We start from the raw sequence: 19,715 nt of genomic DNA on the forward strand, positions 1-19,715 counted from the left end.
ACTTGTACTTTAAGGACCTGCAAGCTTTCTTATAAATATGTGACGTCAAAACCAGCCGACACATCTTTGTCAGTGAACAAAATGGCAACCTACTGTCTCACTGTCGCGAGGCTTCAGGTATGAGACATATTTGCGTGTTTTAATCTTGTCACTGAAGAAGCAGGGGCTATTATTTAATGTTTGATATTATTCGCCTTTGTTGTGAGGAGCCCAAGACAATAGGAGCTTTAGCAGCGAGTTTGTGGGAGTACTAGCGGCGAACTAGTAACCAAGTGGCTAGCCGGGTCACAGTGTCCCTATGCTACTCAACGCATCGGAGGGCATCAACTTGTATCATTCTGACTTGACATTGACAATGCCACCACTGTCTCATTTTGAAAGATGCTGTTTTTTCCCCAAGTGTCGATTTCATTCAGTGTGTTTTATGTTGGGCTTGGAGTTCGACTCTAGATCACAAGGTTAACCACAAGGTTAGCCATACAGAAGAGCAGCATGGATTGACCAAAACCCCATTTGACAGCTACGCAACAAACACGACCTTCTACATTTTCTTTATATCTTAAAATACAACATTTTTGCATATATATATGATTTGACTTGAACGTGATAAGGCAAAAATAAAATAAGAGAATAAAAGTGAAGGAATGCTGACCATCAGGTGCTTAACATCAGATTGTACACAACCTGTGAGGCTATTTTTTTTGCATCCGATTTGACAAAAGAAAGTAGGTCATTATAGACTACCCATAAATAATGATATGACAACTATTGTCAACATTTCTGAATTCAACATTATGTCCAGTGTTTAGCGATTGTGTCCCACAGGTTGAGAATGCATTTCTTTGAGCCCTGTTTTGGGTTTGTGGTTGGCAGCTGCTTTGTTTTTGTTTGTCTCGCCACAGGAAAATTATCCTAAGACATAATGTTTAATACAAAGGAGTGTTAGGGCAATGCTGAAAAGGGGGAAAAAGGCAATATACTATAGAGTGGAACCCACTTAAGTTGGTCCAGCTCATGTTGACAACCCTTCTGTGTCGAAGTGGAGTCCCGGTCTATAATGTTATTAAAACGTACTCACTGAAGTCGACGTCGACATACAAGGTCAACCGCTTTTTCTCAACATAAAATTTTAGACTCAAACGAGTCATTTGTATGGAAATTGTTCCATATATGTTGACGTGTATTGTATCACAGCTTGCCCCAACATAACTACTGTCTAGTTAAAATGTGCCTTTTTTTGAGTGCAAAACTAAAAACAAAAGCATAGCACTGTTAACCTGGATTTGACACCCATTGAATTATTTTATCCAGCGGAAGAGATAGTTGTGCATGTACGAAAACTTTACTGTCTTTTTAATCAAGACATATTACGAAATTACAGCAGCATCGCTGTTTGATAAAAGTATGATGGGACAGGCAGGATGACTAGACAAATCTGTTAAATTTTTTTATTTGTAAATATTAAAACCTGTATGAATGTATTTTCTGTTATCTCCAGCTTGCTCTGGGCCATGGAGCACGACGTCTGCATGTAGCAGCTGCTTACAGAGCCAAGGCCCAAGTGTCCATGAGCCGCTTTGAGCCCAGCTCCTTCATCAACTATGAGCGGCTCCATTCGAATGTTGACATCGTGCGAAAAAGGTTTCCGCCAGTCCCGCTCACGGACATCACTGTTTTCGTAGTGTTTGTTTTTCTTTTCAGTTTTTCCGCAACATTTTGTAATAGGCTAATTTGTTCTTACCCTGCAAATTAACACTTATTTTGGGATGGTTTATACATTAATTAGCATTTAATTGGCATATGGGAAAACTGCACTTACCCATTTGGATAAAAAACTAAAACGGTTCCCCCCCCCCCATCGTCTAAGAAATATTATCTTTACTCATTTGTTCTGCCCAGGCTTAATCGACCCCTCACCCTATCAGAGAAGATCGTCTACGGCCACCTCGATGACCCCCACAACCAGGAGATAGATCGTGGACGCACTTACCTCCGCCTGCGTCCTGACCGCGTAGCCATGCAGGACGCCACGGCCCAGATGGCCATGCTCCAGTTCATCAGCAGCGGCCTGCCACAGGTGGCTGTTCCCTCCACCATCCACTGTGACCACTTGATCGAGGCTCAGATCGGTGGGGACAAGGATCTGGCCCGAGCAAAGGTGAGTTAGCAGTTGGCCTCATCATGAGGCTGGAATGTATTGGTGGAAAAGAATCATGGTCACTGATCTAATCCTAGGAAGTCAACCATGAAGTCTACAACTTCCTGTCAAGTGCTGGTGCAAAATATGGTGTTGGCTTTTGGAAACCTGGTTCTGGTATCATCCATCAGGTATGGCATTATGACTAAAAGTTCTCAGCTTTTCAGTGCTTCGTGACATATTTACATTCTCTTCAGATCATCCTTGAGAACTACGCCTATCCAGGTGTGATGCTAATCGGGACAGACTCCCACACACCAAACGGTGGCGGGCTTGGTGCCATCTGCATCGGAGTGGGAGGCGCAGATGCTGTAGATGTCATGGCGGGGATCCCCTGGGAGCTCAAATGTCCGAAGGTCAGGATATGACTATTTTACTGTACATATGGGTGGTCATTCAGTGATGTATATTTCTTCTATAGTCTTAGAAATTGCTCTTGCTTAAAACTAGGTGTCACAAGATCTCACAAGATTAAAATGTCATGAGATTTCTCATTTGGAGAAAAGCTATCTTGCGAGAACGGGGCAGCCAGAAGCCAATCAGACTGAACTTTAGCATCGCTACTATGAATGATAATAAACGTAATAGGGAAGTGTCAGTGCACAAGGCATTATAGGAACCGCACATTAAGTGCTATACAGACACATTAAACTGCAATCCAACCGACATTGGTGTTGCCAGTGTCAGTGAGTGACATGTGGATGTTTTTTTCCATCGGCGTTGAACAGCTGCAGCGCTTGTTAATATCCAAGCAGAAGCCGTAGTAATTCTACATATGATCAAAGTTACTTAAGATTTATCAGATAAAAACATGTAGATGTTCGGAGACCATTAATCACCATCAACATTAATATTGGCAGCATCGAGTCTGCTCAGAGCGGGTCACCGACTACATTGCACCATGGCAGCCACAGCAGGTGGCTCCCTCCGCTCTGTAGTCTGGTTCTCTTGATGTCCGGGCCGGCATTGGGGCTGCCCAGAGCGTGTGTCCGACATGAGTGCATACTACTTAAAACCTCATTAAGATCTAAATGTGCTAAATACAAATTCTAGCAATTTTTCAACTCGTCGTCCAAAATGTGGCAAAAATAAAATAAACAAAAACCCAGCAAAAGTGTACAAATACAGCAAAAAGGCATTATGTAACTACAAAAAGCTAAAATGATGATACAAAAAACTAATAAAACCACAAATATGTCTTAAGAATATGTATAATGTTTCTTTTTATTATAATAAATATAGGACAGTTCGACATACCTGTAGTAAATAGACAGAGGCAAGTAGATAGACAACAACAGTGAGCTGGCATTGTTCTACTACAAGCTGGAACTATTAATGCTGGCACCCCTATTGAGGGAAATATTGCATTATTAAGATATTATTATTATACATTATACTATCATAACAGTGGTTAATTTGGTCTAAAAAAAGACCAAACAATAACATTGTTTAGCGTCAATTTGTGGGACAATAAACGCACCTGCATGGTTTTGTGATTCGGTTAGATAACAAAGTTTGTTTGTCCAGTCATGTTTTTTCATTGTGCTTTTCTTGAAATTAATGCTAAAATCTTGTCTTGTCGCGTTCTTGTGGACCTAATCTCGTGCATCGTCTCGTTTCATGATTTCGATGTCTCGAGACGGACACCCCATCATAATTCCCCAAAACCTCAACACATTTTTTACATCGAAAGTTGCTGAATGAGGCACAGTCTTGGTTTTGTTTCTTTCAGTACTCGTTCATTTTCCACAACTGCTCTTCTTTACACTTATCTTCATTTGATAGGTGATAGGAGTGAGGCTCACAGGTTCCCTCTCAGGTTGGACATCACCGAAAGATGTTATCTTGAAGGTGGCTGGCATTCTGACGGTGAAGGGTGGCACTGGAGCAATAGTAGAGTACCACGGGCCGGGTGTCGACTCCATTTCCTGCACTGGTGTGTCTTAAAATCTTCAAGGTCCATAATATACTATTCAAACATCAATGTGAAGTAAGTTTTGCAGTAGTGCGTTGGCCAAAGTATAGCGTTGCTGCTGGAATTTACACAGTTGAAAAATGCTTTTAGGAAGCCCTACTGGGAACACTCCATTTTGTGTCTGCAGCTTTAATGCTAATGCTAATGTTTGTCCACACCAGTCTTCGACTGAGTGTATGGCTCGAAGACGACGTGGGGTAGGTCATCTTGCCTATGAGGAAGGAGGCTTTTGTTTGACGTCATGAAAACATGGGGTGTCAAAACAGGCCTGACTGTCAGAATGCTCAAAAGTGGAGCAAACAAGTGAGGGAGATGGAGATTTTCTTTTCTTAAAATAGGGCACCTTTTTTTAATGGCTTTGTTTGCTTTGTACGGATCCAGTAGGAAGTAATTTAGTGCTTTTTGTGTTCAGGGATGGCCACCATTTGCAACATGGGAGCAGAGATTGGTGCGACAACTTCAGTGTTCCCCTACAACCACCGGATGAGGACCTACCTGGAGAAGACTGGGCGTGGACGTATGTTTTTTGCCCTTTCATCATAAGCATAGTACAACACAATGTTCAGTGCAGAAAACAATAGGATTTATTTTTTCATAAGTTAATTGGTCCTGGTTTCTTGAAAGCACCGCTATAAAGTCTTATTATTCCCCTCAGAAATCGCTTCCCTGGCTGATGAGTACTCTGACTTGCTGGTGCCAGATGAAGGCTGCAAGTATGACCAGGTCATTGAACTCAATCTGGATGAGGTCAGTACCCCCTTTATTAATATTTGTACTCATGTCAATGTGAAGGACAGGGAAAAATGCATATAGGGACCATAAAAGCCACATGTATGTACTTTATTAAAAGTACCCCCTTTATTAATATTTGTACTCATGTCAATGTGAAGGACAGGGAAAAATACATATAGGGACCATAAAAGCCACATGTATGTACTGTACATGCTGTATATTTGCTTGTCTACATATTATGTGCAAAGGCAAGAAGTTTCTAACGGCTATGGATCTCATTAGGTTGTAAATTGCAATGTCGTCATTATACTGTTTTTCCAGCTAAAGCCGCACATCAACGGTCCATTCACCCCTGACCTGGCTCACCCGGTTTCTGACGTAGGTTCTGTGGCTGAGAAGAACGGCTGGCCACTGGAGGTTAAAGTTGGTAAGAAGTGACAAGTCATGATAAAGCTGTGCATATACGTAATACTCTTTTCCTCATCTGCGTGTAGCTATGAATCGATAGCAGCTGGATTGTGTTTGTGTTCTCTTCAGGTCTGATTGGCAGCTGCACCAACTCCAGTTATGAGGACATGGGCCGTGCTGCCTCTGTGGCAAAGCAGGCTTTAGATAAAGGCCTAAAGTGCAAAGCTCAGTTTACTGTCACCCCCGGCTCTGAGCAGATCCGCGCCACTATTGAAAGAGACGGTTATGTGAGTGATGCTGCTTCAAGAATTGCACAGTTAATTCTATGAATCTATAAATTATCTGTTTTATCTCCTGTAGTCCAAGATCCTTGGTGATGTTGGCGGTGTAGTCCTTGCCAATGCATGTGGACCTTGCATCGGACAGTGGGACAGGTAGGAGAAACCCCCCCACCTCCATCTCCCTTTAAAGCGGCTAGCAGTGGTACGCTGCTCCGCACACCGCGGTCCGAGAAGGCGTTTCTCCGAAGCTGCGTCTACGTAATCCATACAGCTTGCCTGTCAAAGCTAGTGCTTCTGTCGCAACACATGGCACCGCCATCTTGCACTGACACGTTATGTCATATATACAGATGCTGCTCAATAAATTAGAATATGACCCAAAACTTTTACTTCAGTAATTTTATTTTAAAAAGTGAACCTTGTATATTATATGCATTCATACACACAAAGATATATTTCACATGTTTATTTCTTTTAATTTTGATTATTATGATGGCACCCCAAACCATCACATCACTTTGGAAATCAAGGTCCCAGAGTCTGGAGGTAGAGTTGAGAGGCACAGAATCCATGTTGCTTGAGGTCCAGTGTAAAGTTTCCACAGTCGGATAGTTTGGGGTGCCATGTCATCCACTAGTCTTGATCCACTGTGTTTTCTGAGGTCCAAGGTCAGTGCAGCTGTCTACCAGGGAGTTTTAGAGCAATTCATCATGCTTTCCGCTGCTGACCAACTTTATGTAGATGCAGATTTTATTTTCCAACAGGACTTTGCACCTTCACACAGTGCCAAAACTACCAGTACCTGGTGTATGGACCATGGTATCCCTGTAACTTAATTGGCCAGCAAACTCGCCTGACCCCAAACCCATAGAAAATCTTTGGGGTATTAAGGGGAAAGTGCGATACCCCAGACCCAACAATGCTGAAGGCCACTATCCAAGCAACCTGGGTTCTCCTGACACTCGAATGAGTGGCACAGACTCCATGCCATGCCATATTGCTGCAGTCATTCATGCAAAAGGAGCCCCGACCAAGTATTGAGTGCTGTACATGTTCATACTTTCAAGTTGGCCAACATTTCTAAAATGCTTTTTTTTTTTTTTTTTTCATTGGTCATAATATTATAATTTTTGGGATTTTCATTAGTTTTCAGTTATAATAATCAAAATTAAAAGCAATAAACATTAGAAATATATCAAGTCTGCATGTAAAGAAAGTATATAATACACAATTTTCACTTTTTGAATGAAATTAATGAAATCAACTTTTTAGTCATAATTCAAATTTTTTGAGCAGCACCTGTATGTGCTGTACTGTATGCTGGGCATTTATGCTTTATCACATTTATAAATGATTACGATTACAGACTTGGGATGAATGAGATGTTTTCTATAAGAAAAAAAAGCTGCAGAAAGTGCTAAATTTTATATATATATATATACACATACAGTCAAACCTGTCTTAGCGGCCACCTTTATAGAACGGCCACCTGCCTATAGCAGCCACTGAAAAATCCCCCGCAGCAAATTTACATGTTATAGACCCTGTGTATAGCGGTCACCTGTCCAGCGCGGCCAGCGGCCACCCATTTTATCTCCCTTGGTCAATATCTGACTGCATATAGCGGCCAAATTACCAACTCAAGTAGAAGCTTCATGCACGAAAAAGTTTTGTTTTTCAATCAATGAAGCCGTCGTGTGTAGACTTTAATTACTGAGTCCTAGCTCAGTCACAATCATTCACAAGATCCACACAAACTGTCAGTTGTTCCACATAAAAAAGCCGTCTTCTTTTGAGCTTGCTATTTCCTGGTCAAACATGTAACTTTAAGAGCATTTGCACCAAAACATTACCGCAAAGTAGGCTGGGAACAGGACGTGCTCCCAGCGACACTACAATAAAAAAAAAACCATACGCTAGCATGCATGCGGCAGCGGGAGCAAAACTGAGTTCGGTTGTACTTAATTGAAGTATTTTAGAATGTACTCACGTTATTTTTCATCAATCCTCATCCACAAATCCATCAAAGTCCTCATCTTCTGTATTCGACACAAAAAAGCCGTCTTCTTTTCCGTTCGCTACTAGTCTGTTAACTTGTCAGTGTTATTCAGCTCCGAAGCAAAGAAGGAAACTTCTCCTGTTGCTTCTGCCAACTTTATTTATTGAACGCGGCCACCAGACAGCAGCTCAGAACACACACACATCTCTCAGCATCGTCTCTCCTTCCTGCTGCTCCTACATAGCTGTCCAGCCAATGCCTGTAAAAAATGACACTGTTTATTTCCTGGTGTGCACTGGTCAATACTGTAATGCCGCTTGTTGTGAGGAAGGAGAGACTCACGCCGCCGATACACTTTAATGGCTTTATTAACAGCGGAGAACACTGCAGGACTTTACATCCACGCCAACATAAACACACTTCCCAACTCTCTCAAAACTCACAGCTAGCACTGAGCCTAGCTCTCCTGCTTGGGACGCCCACCGTCACTTCCTGTCACTTCCTGATGAACTAAAGCTGTAATGACACTCTGCCGTATAAAAAGTAAAATATTAAAAACAAGCGTAAGACATTACTAGCACAGCTTTGTTCTGTGGGTCATGGATATATTCTATCAGTTGTTGTTATTATTAAGCCTCGAGCTTCCTTTTAGTAAGTAAAAACCTTGGCTATGATTGCACTACATTGTCATGTAGACCTACAAAGTACACTTGGAAGAAGAAGAGGTGAATAAATGTATTGCAACTGATGTGAAACTGATGAGGGGTAGGATTAAATAAGCTTTGCTTCTTCCTACTCCTTTTTGGACATGCAAAATTGTGAATTGTACTATGTGATGTGCTACTGTTTGACTGTTTATGCATGTTCAGGATTAAAACCATGAACCATGATAATAACAAGCCTAGTAGTGCTGTACAACTTTTATCCGCAGTCCGCAGTGCCCTCTACTGGTCAACATTATTAGTATTATTCCCCCCCCCCCCTTTTTTTTGTCCTTTTTTTTTTGTCTCTACTGGTCAACAATCAAACTGGATGCCAACCTGTCTATAGAGGCCACCTGTCTATAGCGGCCACTTTCGCAGACTCCCTCTAGTGGCCGCTATAGACAAGTTTGTGTGTGTGTGTATGTATATATATATATATATATATATATATATTTTATTTTATTTTTTTTTTTTTTAACCAAAAATCTGCGAATTTGCTGGGACTGGAATACTGAATTGCGAAAATGCGGGGATCGCTGTAATTCATATGGGGTTTCTGATATCAAACTTTTTTTACAGACGTGATGTGAAAAAAGGTGAGAAGAACACCATCGTCACCTCCTTTAACAGAAACTTCACGGCCAGGAATGATGCAAACCCTGCAACACACGCATTTGTTACATCTCCTGAGGTAAACTCTGTCAAAGCTCATTCATTTAGTAGATATACAACTAATAGATATAATACACACTATGATGCTGGTCATCCTCGGATTTATTGGCCTTTTTAAAAACAATCTTTCTGAAATGTACAAGCAACTTTTCTACATGGACCGAGACTTTCCACAAACACGCTTATCTCACATTGCACAGCTTCCATGCAGTTGAACTGAACTGCATATAAACACTGACTGGAACAGGCAAGTGGAAGGCTGACTGATGACCTCAGTACAACTTACGAGAGCTCTTGTGGTACAAAAAATTCAACACAACAGTGCAATCTATCTAAAAGTATTAGCTCTACCAACAGGAGTCAAGCTTGTCCAATTACGAACAACACAAGTGAAATCTTTGTAGCCTTTGTAAAAAAATAGTCATTTTTAGTGTTGTATTTTTGAAAGTGAGTCGTTAAAAGGTAAATATTTGGGACTCTGTTGTAATGCATGTTTTTTATTATGATATAAGTAAAAGTAAATGAGTAAGTGCTAAAAGTAAAACTCAAGCATAAAGATGATTCATTTTAGAGAATGTATTTGTCCTAAAAATGTTTGATGTTAGAGGTTCCACAATATCTACAACTTTTTCTTCACAGTATTACATTTAAAGAAGTACCATAAGATGCTTTATAACACTGTCTTTTGTAGATTGTCACTGCCTTGGCTATTGCCGGAACGCTAAACTTCAACCCTGAGACAGACTACCTTACCGCCCCCAACGGTGAGAAATTCAAGCTGGAGCCTCCGAATGGAGACGAGCTCCCCACCAAAGACTTTGACCCTGGCCAGGACACCTACCAGCACCCGCCTGCTGACGGCACCAGCCTCCAGGTGGATGTCAGCCCTCAGAGCAACCGCCTCCAGCTGCTGGAGCCCTTTGACCAGTGGAGTGGCAAAGACCTGGAGGACATGAGGGTTCTAATTAAGGTCAGATCTTCATACGTGATTTGCTTTTATTTCTCTGACACAATTAATGAAGTGTCTTCTGCCTCTGCAGGTGAAGGGCAAGTGCACCACGGACCACATCAGCGCTGCCGGCCCTTGGCTCAAATTCCGCGGCCACTTGGACAACATCTCCAACAACATGCTGATCGGTGCAGTCAACAGTGAAAACGATGCCATCAACAAAGTGAAGAACTACCTGACAGGAGATTACGGGGGAGTCCCCGATGTGGCTCGTCACTACAAGGTGAGCGCTGAAGGGAATGACTTCAAGCTAGCTTGTTTTGCGAATAAGAAGGAATGCTTGGCTTTCTGTTGCGTGCAGGCCAGCAGTGTGTCATGGGTTGTGGTTGGAGACGACAACTACGGCGAGGGCTCCAGCAGAGAGCATGCTGCGCTTGAGCCCAGACATCTTGGAGGAAGAGCCATCATTGTGAAGAGCTTTGCCAGAATCCACGGTACATGCACACAATAGATCTGTCATACGAGGTTATTTTAGCCTTGGCTGACATTTTGTCCTCGTTTTAGAAACAAATCTTAAGAAGCAAGGCCTGCTGCCTCTGACCTTCAGCAACCCATCAGACTATGATAAGATCTGCCCCGATGACAAGATCTCCATTAAAGGACTCCAAACATTCACTCCAGGAAAGGTGAGAATGGCAAGCATAGAAGTTTTACCCAAAACATTCTCCTCCTTAATAACCCTTAAGACAGGGACGTCTAAATTGCGGGCCAGCGGCCATATGCTGCTTGCCCCAGCAAAAATGGGACCAATGCAAAGAGAAAAGGCTGAAATATGTGTACTAATAACTAGGGGTATCCCTTTTTCACTTCCGATAACATACCTACATTGTAGCCTTGAATATCGGCCAATATCAACACGAATTGTACATGCTTTTATTTATTTTGTAGTGTGGAATGCTAGAAAAGGCTTGATCAAGTGATATTACTTACAGAGAACAATAGTTTGCAGCGGTAGGTATGAGGAAAAAGTCATGCATTTTACCTCTATATGCATGTGGGGTATAGTTTTATCCACAATGTAGTGGTGGCTAAATATAATATGGCGAGGGTTGAGGTGCTCAATGAAGCGTTTAAACCAAACATTACTCCACCGATTGGGGCTGGCTCTTCTCTGTTATAGCTAATGACCTTTTGCCATCCCGTGGGAGATTCCCATGTGATGCCGCTTCATATGAACGATGAGAACGGTCGTATTAAACTTCCCCGGTTCTGCGCCACCACAGGAAACTTGTGCATGACGAGCACAAAGTTTTGCACTCAGCTGCTACATGTTTCTACTGCCACTGGACTGACATTTAATGGCAAAGTTGCTGAGAGCACTTAAAGTGAGCCTAAAATGAAGAGCCTCCTTTTGTTAGCTGACCTATGTAGTCCAATAGTACTATGTGACTAGTACACAAGTACAACATTTTGGATTATTTCATACAAATCAAATCTAATTTAATTTGACGCCTGTTATAGAGTAATGCGAATACATGGGAAATCACTTTTTACTTTGTTATATATAGTCTTGCATAAACAGAGTACATTTAGAGTCTGTTTATGATAGCACAGGTGTATCCAACTTGCAGCACTATTAAAGCTACTTTGACAAAAAGAAAGGAGAGGTGAGCTATTTGTGTTTTATGTGACTGCCAACATTTAAATTGTACTTTATTTACAAAGCACAACTCCACTCAGTGTGCTCATTTGTCATTAAATACGGGCGTCATGTTTGAATAGAACACCTATAAAACTAAGAGGTGAAGCAAATATTCTTTGAACTACTCCTCAGCTGTTGAGCTACTGCTAGTAAACAAACTGTTGGAGACCCCTGTGTTGGCGTCGCTACCTTAAAGCTGGACACACTACGTTTTTGTTGAACAACTGAGACACAATTAGTGTTTTGAAGACAAGCCATAAGTATTATTACGATAACAATGGAGCAAGATTAAGTGACACTTTAAAAAGGTAAGTTAGCATGTGCCCCATGAACTTGATAGCCACTTGTAGCTTGCTCGTGCGACAAAAACGAGGTAGCTAGCTGCCACAAGAGAGGCAGTGAGAGCCAGGCAAAATGTGTAAACAGAGACACCAGCAAGTCGAATGAGATTAAAACGTGAGCGTTCACACACGCTGGCTTAGCCTGTGACAAGCTGTCGTCAATTGACTGCGCGTTTTACCGACTATTTTTCATTCAATGAAAAGAAACAAAGTCTGAGGGGTGTTGATGGACAGACGGGTGTTGTATAATTGTATGTGTATATATTTGTACAGTATATTAAAATGAGACTTTTCCCCCTCAGCCTTTGAGTGCTGTCGTGAAGCACAGCGACGGCAGCGAAGACGTCTTGGAACTCAACCACAGCTTCAACGAAACACAGATCGAATGGTTCAAGGCCGGTTCAGCTCTCAACAGGATGAAGGCACTCCAGCACTGAGGGATGAGGGAGGATTGTCAGCGGGGGAAGAAAGGCGATGAGGAATGTGTGAGGATTTGTTTCGTGATCTGCGTCGGACTGAAGTCAAAGCGTCTGTGTACCTCGCAAAACATTCTGACATGTCACACTCGTGTCTATTCGAACAATATAGCAACCGGTCCACAGCTGTACAAACATTCTACATCCCTGTACGTGAGTTATCCTGCTTTGGTCCCACATTGATGGGGGTTTCCATTCATATTTCACTCCTGTGTTGGCTTGTGCCCACAGGCTCATCATGGTTATCATCTAAATGTAAAGGTTCGGTTCAGGCTGTTTACGCCATGCTTATACTTTATCCATCACATGCCATATTCCCAACCTAGGAAGGTTACTGAGGAATAAGAAACCAAGCTGATATAATAATGTTACCACTGAATCATGGATGTATAGGAAGGGAAGTGCTGTAGCTTCATGACAAAAATAATGAATTTAACCTTATGAAGTGAGGTCATGTTAAATGTCAGGGTTACACTGCTTTACAGCACTTTTATTTCAAGCGTCAGTGCATATGTTTTATTTTTTCTCCCACATGATTTCATCTGTATTACAAATGATGATAATGGGTTGTATAAATAAATGTTGGCAGATCTCAGTTAAATTGCTGTTCTGTGGTGAGAGTTTGCGTTGCTTTATTTAGTTGGCACATTAGAAACACCTCAGTGCGATAATAATGGAGTGTTGTTTGCCGCTGAGGCAAATGGAGTGCACTACTACGGCAACCGGGGCACTAGGTAGTTTTAAAAGAGCTTTAAAAAATATATAGTGCAATCATTGTAGGTTTGAAGAATTGTCATTTGCCATTTACAAAATGTTATAAAAATTAAACCGAAAGCCTATACCTATTATTGGCCCACCTTTTATATATGTTTCATTCTTAGTTTAAATGGAAAATTCAATCAAAAACAGCTTGACTTGGGGAAATGCCACAATTACATTACGTGTGTTGTTACGAGTTCAGTGTGTTTTAGAAAGCCAGTATGTGTTGGAAAGCTCCAACTGTGCTTCCAAATGTCATAAAGAATTGAGTGTTTTGTTTGATGGAGCAATTACCCCCTTTAAACCCCCACCCCCTCCCCGTTCCGATCTGGTCCCGCCTGCATGAGTGCATCCACACGAGGAGTGGGCGATACTGCCAATTTTGGTATCAATCCGATACTAAGTAAAGAAGGAATACCAATATTTTTACGGTACTTGAAAATTTCCAGGATCTTTGCATGATTTTTTGCCTTTAATTTGTCGCACATTCTTACAATCACAATAACAAAGACTCTTCCATTGGCTCTCATTCAAATCATTTGCCGTTTTGCCCCCAAAATTCTCCTGTGTCCAACATCGAAGTAAATTAGAATATCTTTTAAAAATGAGTACATTTCTGTAGATCTGAGTATGAACCAATAGTTTACAATTACAACTTATGGACAATTTTTCACATTTTATGAGATACTCTGTGATTCAATAGGATCTGAGAATTTTACTGAAATAAACGTAGGAAATTTATTCAAATGTGTTGCGGTGCACGTGTATTCAGTGAAGTGCATAACAATGTAAGAATATTAAGAGCACAACAAAAAAAAACAGATGTTTGTGAAGTAAAAACATCGGAAACATTAAAAATATGCGGCACTTCACTTTAGTATCGCTCCGATACGCATTTGGTATTGTTAACATTCAGTTAACATCGATTTTTGGATCGGTCCACCCATCCCCTTACCCACGCGCACACGCGCACTGAAAAATCCACGGACTTCATGCATCACACGCCACGGATTTCCACAGATTTCATGACATCACCCTTTTGGATCGCCCCCGATTGACGGCTGATCGCTTGTGACGGTAAATGGAATCGATCCAGTGTCTTATGGCTGCTGATGATTATGACGGTCGCTTCTTGTCGACACCCCGGATGTCTGCTCTCCTCCAAACTAAACAATGAAAGCTTGTGCAGCGTTGACACACACCGCTTGTCCTCTTCTACTTCCAAATCTCACAGTATTTGTGTAAAGCTTGCATTGTGTATGATAGAATCTTCTGGGGGGTGGGGGGAACACCCCAAAAGTGCCCAAATAAGGTTTTATTTTCGTGTGGCGATGACGTCATCTATGTAAGGTATATTTTCAGGCATTTAAAGGAGCGCTTGTTGCTATTTAGGTGAAAGTGTGCTAATGGGCGTGTTGACGTGCTCCTCATGCTGATGAAGACAACAACAGTGCAACGTTTTCACACCATTCAAACGTCGATAGTATCGATAGCAAGGGTGGCGTTAGTATTGGGTCGATACGAGCACGATGAGAGCGATATTTGTTTCGTTCCCGTTTATGTTTATTTTCACAAATATCTGTTTTTTTGTTGTTGTGTTGTTCATGGTGCTACAGACTCGATATTGTGTATTGTTTACAAACAAAAATAAGTATTTGGACACAGGTGGGCTTTGGGGACGAAAAACAGCCATTAGTATTTTTTTCCACGTATTTTGCATTATTGAATTGTATATAGCAATCGATGACTACAGTTCCACCGCATCGCAGATTTTTCGAACTAGTATTGAGGGGAAAAAATCACTATTTCACAGATGTTTTGCTTGTCTTTGATGCAGTCTTACTGGCAACGCTATCGGCTGAAGGCGACTCACCAATTAGAGCATATGCATATTTACATATTGTTCAATTGTTCACAAATACCTTTGTTGATAAGTATTTTGGCTGTTTTTTGTTTTGTTTTTGCCTAAAACAGGTGTGTCCAAACCGGGTGGGATCTCATCCCCGCTTTAGTCAGTGCTGACCAAAAATGGTTGTGTTTTATTATGATTATAATCCTGATCAACAAGTTGAAGGCAAAATAACAAAATCCTGGATCAATACCAACATTTGCAATATTGTCCATTCCTTGAGGGTTTTTTGTGTGTCTCTCATCCACTCTAGTCTGCTTCTCAGCGCCTGTTTCCACCTCGGATGGCCCTAATAAGCCTGCTGCTAATAAAAGAGCTCGGGGCCAAGTTGCTGAATTATTTAGGTCACCTAAAAACGCCCTCGCCGTTGCTGACAATGTCATAGCCTTTTTTACTGACACTATAAGAGACGTATTCATTTGCATTGTTTAACAATGTTAAGAATTTTGTCTGTTGGGTGGACTTGATTAGCAATTGAGGCAACTTGGAGTGCACTACTTGGCTGCAACCAGCAGAGGCGCTGTTGATTCACTCTCAACTTGTTTGTGGTCCAAGAACACTCTTTTTTTATTAGCTACATCGATAGAACTCTTTTTTCCCCCATTTCTACCCGGTACAGTGTTTTCTAGAAACAAAAAATGAGTTTCTGATTTTCCTATCCGTACACCAACCCGTCTTGCTCTGCGTTTGGGTCCACCTACTTTGACCTCCACTACGCCGCACACTGTGATTGGTAGATGTAGGCAAGGGGACGATTTATAAGCCACTTGTTGCTAGGCAGAATTCATTGAGCACTAATCCTGTAAGCCAAGGGTGACCGAAGTGTTTTTTGCAAGTGGCCCAGAGCACAACGTAGAAATAAAGTAGACAAAATAAATTGGAAAAATGGAAATAATGCTGAAATGTTGACGCCAATAACTAATAATAGCACTTTGTGATGAAATAGATATGTCTTTTTTTTTTGCCTTTTTACAAAATTTTAGAAAATATATGAAACAAAGTGGCCCCTCTTGAGCTTTTTATTTTTATAACCTCCAAAAATATCACTCCAAAAACAACACTGTAGGGCACGGGTGTCCAAAGTGCGGCCAGGGGGCCATTTATGACCGGTGGCAGTTGTTTTTTTTTAGAAATATGATTAAACAAGAAAATTAAAAAATTAAAAAAACAATAAAATGGGAAAAATAGCACTAATTTTCTAAGAATAATGATTAAAAAAATTGAAAAAAAATAGCATGAAGTAAAAAAAAATTAACGGAAAAAAAATATTGCAATAACAAAATGAAGAATAAAGTTGCAATTTTTGGAAAATTAGGTTGGGAAAAAGCAATAATATTACAATAATAAAATAAAAATATTATAAGAATAAAGTCAAAATATTACAACCAAAAAAAAGTATGAGAAGAAAGTTGAAATATTCTTAAAAATAAATAATAATAATATAATGATAAAAAGTTCATAGTAATAATACTCTTTGTCACGGATAACACAACACTGAGATTCAGGCTGTTTTGTTTTTTTTTAAATAAAAACAGAACAACATCTCAGCATATTTACAAGGGTTGGTTTAAAAAATGTAAAGTTTATTTATGCACATTTATGCACATTCGTAAATATAATACTAGTATGTGAATTTAAAGACAGTCAGTTCTGCAATTTAAAATGTAAAAAAAACAACATGGTGACCTGCTGTGTCCCTCCCTCCTATTTCAGTGAATCAAGAAGCTGATTGTTGCCATGCAGGCTGCATAACCCCCCCCCTCGTAAAAACCTTAATTAAAATAAAAGCACAGAGTTCTCAGACGAGTCGAGATGTCCGACGCTGATCCCTCGTCGCCGACTGACCGAGCGCTGCCTCTCGCCTCTCCTCGCACGCCGCTGCAAATGTCCTTCCCCTTCCTGAGGGAGGGCAGCCGGGTTTGGGAGAGGGAGAGGAAGCCTCCGCAGCCCGGGGGAGAGCTTCCCAGCCCTCTGCCCACCAAACGCACCCGCACATATTCAGCGTGAGTATCAGCACTCAAGCAAAACACGCTTTTAGTCATCGAAACGCAAACCAATGGGCCACATGTCCTCACTCGTCCCTCCGCTGGTCATCGTCTCATTGTGTGCAGGACAGTACGAGCCAAATCAGGTCCCGTGTTTAAAGGCGTGTGCAAGAACTTCTCCCGCTCTCAAGGCCATGGATTCATACGACCATCACACGGAGGAGAGGACATCTTTGTCCACATCTCGGAGTGAGACGAGCCTCCTTTGCGGGGGGTTTTGTTATGATTACCTGCTTAAAGCTCGTATTTTACAATCTAATTTGAGGAATGTTCTCTCTTTCGTTGACAGCATCGAGGGAGAGTACGTGCCAATGGAAGGAGACGAGGTGACGTTCAAGGTGTGTCCCATCCCGCCCAAGAACCAGAAGATCCAAGCGGTGGAGGTCGTGATCACCCACCTGAATCCACACACCAAGCATGAGACTTGGTCGGGTCAGATCATAAGCTCCTAGACTCCAGGACCACTGGAGTTGGATTCACAAGGTCCTGGTCAGGTGTGAAGGGAAGTTTGAGACAAAGGAACTGAATGATTTGGCTTCTGGGCTTTCAGTTTGCAAGACAAATTTGACGCTTAGGACAGAATTTATATTTAAATGAGCCGGTCTTGGGTGAAGAAATGTTCAAGAGCTAAAGATGTGTGATGTCACTTGGAGCAAATCTGACACAATTTAGCCAGTGAATGAGAAAAACTGCAGACAGGGAAAGTTGCAGACTGGATACAACGTAGGAACCATGCATCTAATGACACAACACCCAATTTACACACACTGTATTGTTTCCAATACGTTGTATGTGGCTAAATATGTTGTGATATAATATATTGACTCGAATGTAACACAGCATTTCCCCCCTAGACGACACTCGTCTTACATGCGGGTTCTAGAGATTCATACATGCCAAACGACTTCCCTCCAAGCGAGTCTGAGAAGTATACAGTCGTCCCTCGTTTAGCGGGGTTAGCTGGGTTCTGGACGCGACCGCGATTCAATGGGGTTCAATGTTAATAAATGGAATATTTCCGTACTTAGAGCATAGAAAACCTGTTTATAACTTTCTAAATGCGTTTTTTTAAACTAACTAATTATTAAAGCCCTCTAGAGATGAAATAACACCCCTTTAGTCACATTTACAATCCTATTATTCATTGTTTACACCACGTTGCGCAACTCGTATGCTGCAGGGGCTCGAGACGGTCGCTAGCCAGCAAAAACCAAACCGGTTAGCCTCGAATTTATTTCTTCTAAACTTAAGAAGCCAAAAACCTACCACTTCCGCACGGAATGGGAGGAGAACTTGTCTCATCAATGTTTTGTGTCATTACTGCCGCCTAGTGACCAGAATACCACATATCACTTGTATTTCAATATGTTTTGACTAATAATTGATCATAGTTTACCATGAAACAGCGATCATTAGGGAGGAGGGACGACCGTAACATCCTTGATCATCCAGAAGGAAGCGTCGGGCCTGCGTCAAATCCAAGATGTGCGTCTTTGCATCAGTTGGCCACTTGATGGCAATGTTGCCGCACCTTTGCTCCCTCTGCACCCAAACGGCCGGTGGTGTCACGTTTCATTGACCTTTCGCTTAGAAAGCGCACGCAAACGTGACGACCCGATGACACCATCACGGTGAACGCTATTGATCATAAACCCGGCTTCACTTGACCATTTAGAGATTCACAGGCAGTTTGACGTCTGAGTGAGTGAGATGTGCGTTGAAAGGGAGCATCTGCGTTCCTGCGCCATCACGCCATGCCACCCATTATGCTGCGCCCGCATGTTCCACGGCCGTGACTTCCACGACTGCCGTGTAATTGTTGCTACAGAGTCGTCATTCGAGATTGTGCTGGTGCACTCAATGAAGTCACATCATGGAAACTTGACTGAAAATGTGCATTACAGCCATACTTGTTTGTTTACGTGTGGCTAATTGGCGTCATCGCTTTTAAAAAAAAATGATTGTATTAATTACATTTTAAGTAGAACAACAAAAACACACCACGGTTTATCATTAAGAAGAGTAGTTGTGCCTTCATCGCTCCACAGGTGGTGATTATTATTATTTTTTAAACTACTGGAGTAACACTGTGGCAAGTGTTGAAAAAGCAATATTAACGTAGCGAGGATTGGAGGAAGACGAGACAAGAAGAAGGAAAGAAGACAGGAAGAAGAAAAGAAATGTTAAAGAGCAAGTGAAAGAGTAGAGCGTGAGCAAAGTTAGTGGTTTTAACCTGAAGGTTTAAGAAAAGAAGGAATTCAAAATAAAGGTAAGGGGATATCTATATTTTCTACAAAGAAATGGGGATGGTAAGTTAGACTGCAGAGAATGTTCTGCTAATTTAGGAGGTGAGCTTATTTATTTATTGACTTATTTATTTTTCTTTGTATGGCGGTTTCAGTATCGTGGGTGTTTTTAAGGCTGCCTTTTTATGTATTTCAGTGAGCCTGATTGAAAGCGTTTCTTTGAAAAAAGGAAGCAAAAATGATTGTAATTTCCTTTTTAAATCTGAAGAAATGTTTTGTCGCATCACACGGGGGGGGGGGGGGGGGGGGGGGGGGGGGGG

At 41.5% G+C, this 19,715-nt stretch overlaps 2 protein-coding genes across 2 annotated transcripts; both read left to right on the top strand.

The window, feature by feature from the left end:
• Positions 1 to 20: 20 nt before the first annotated feature.
• aco2 (aconitase 2, mitochondrial) lies at positions 21 to 13,282 on the top strand. The gene is made up of 17 exons (XM_054767966.1): positions 21 to 117; positions 1,499 to 1,641; positions 1,900 to 2,158; positions 2,236 to 2,328; positions 2,395 to 2,553; positions 3,983 to 4,133; positions 4,585 to 4,689; positions 4,828 to 4,919; positions 5,226 to 5,331; positions 5,442 to 5,599; positions 5,673 to 5,746; positions 8,876 to 8,987; positions 9,660 to 9,938; positions 10,009 to 10,200; positions 10,279 to 10,411; positions 10,482 to 10,603; positions 12,263 to 13,282. Exons 1-17 carry the CDS (start codon positions 82 to 84, stop codon positions 12,395 to 12,397), a joined length of 2,349 nt encoding a protein of 782 aa, XP_054623941.1. The 5' UTR covers positions 21 to 81; the 3' UTR covers positions 12,398 to 13,282.
• Positions 13,283 to 14,108: 826 nt separating this feature from the next.
• On the top strand, positions 14,109 to 19,684 carry csdc2a (cold shock domain containing C2, RNA binding a). Its single transcript, XM_054767967.1, has 4 exons — positions 14,109 to 14,272; positions 16,818 to 17,107; positions 17,216 to 17,338; positions 17,439 to 19,684. Exons 2-4 carry the CDS (start codon positions 16,917 to 16,919, stop codon positions 17,599 to 17,601), a joined length of 477 nt encoding a protein of 158 aa, XP_054623942.1. The 5' UTR covers positions 14,109 to 14,272; positions 16,818 to 16,916; the 3' UTR covers positions 17,602 to 19,684.
• The last annotated feature ends 31 nt before the right edge of the window (positions 19,685 to 19,715 follow it).

Source organism: Dunckerocampus dactyliophorus, chromosome 2, assembly GCF_027744805.1.
Source record: "Dunckerocampus dactyliophorus isolate RoL2022-P2 chromosome 2, RoL_Ddac_1.1, whole genome shotgun sequence".
Classification (NCBI taxonomy): domain Eukaryota; kingdom Metazoa; phylum Chordata; class Actinopteri; order Syngnathiformes; family Syngnathidae; genus Dunckerocampus; species Dunckerocampus dactyliophorus.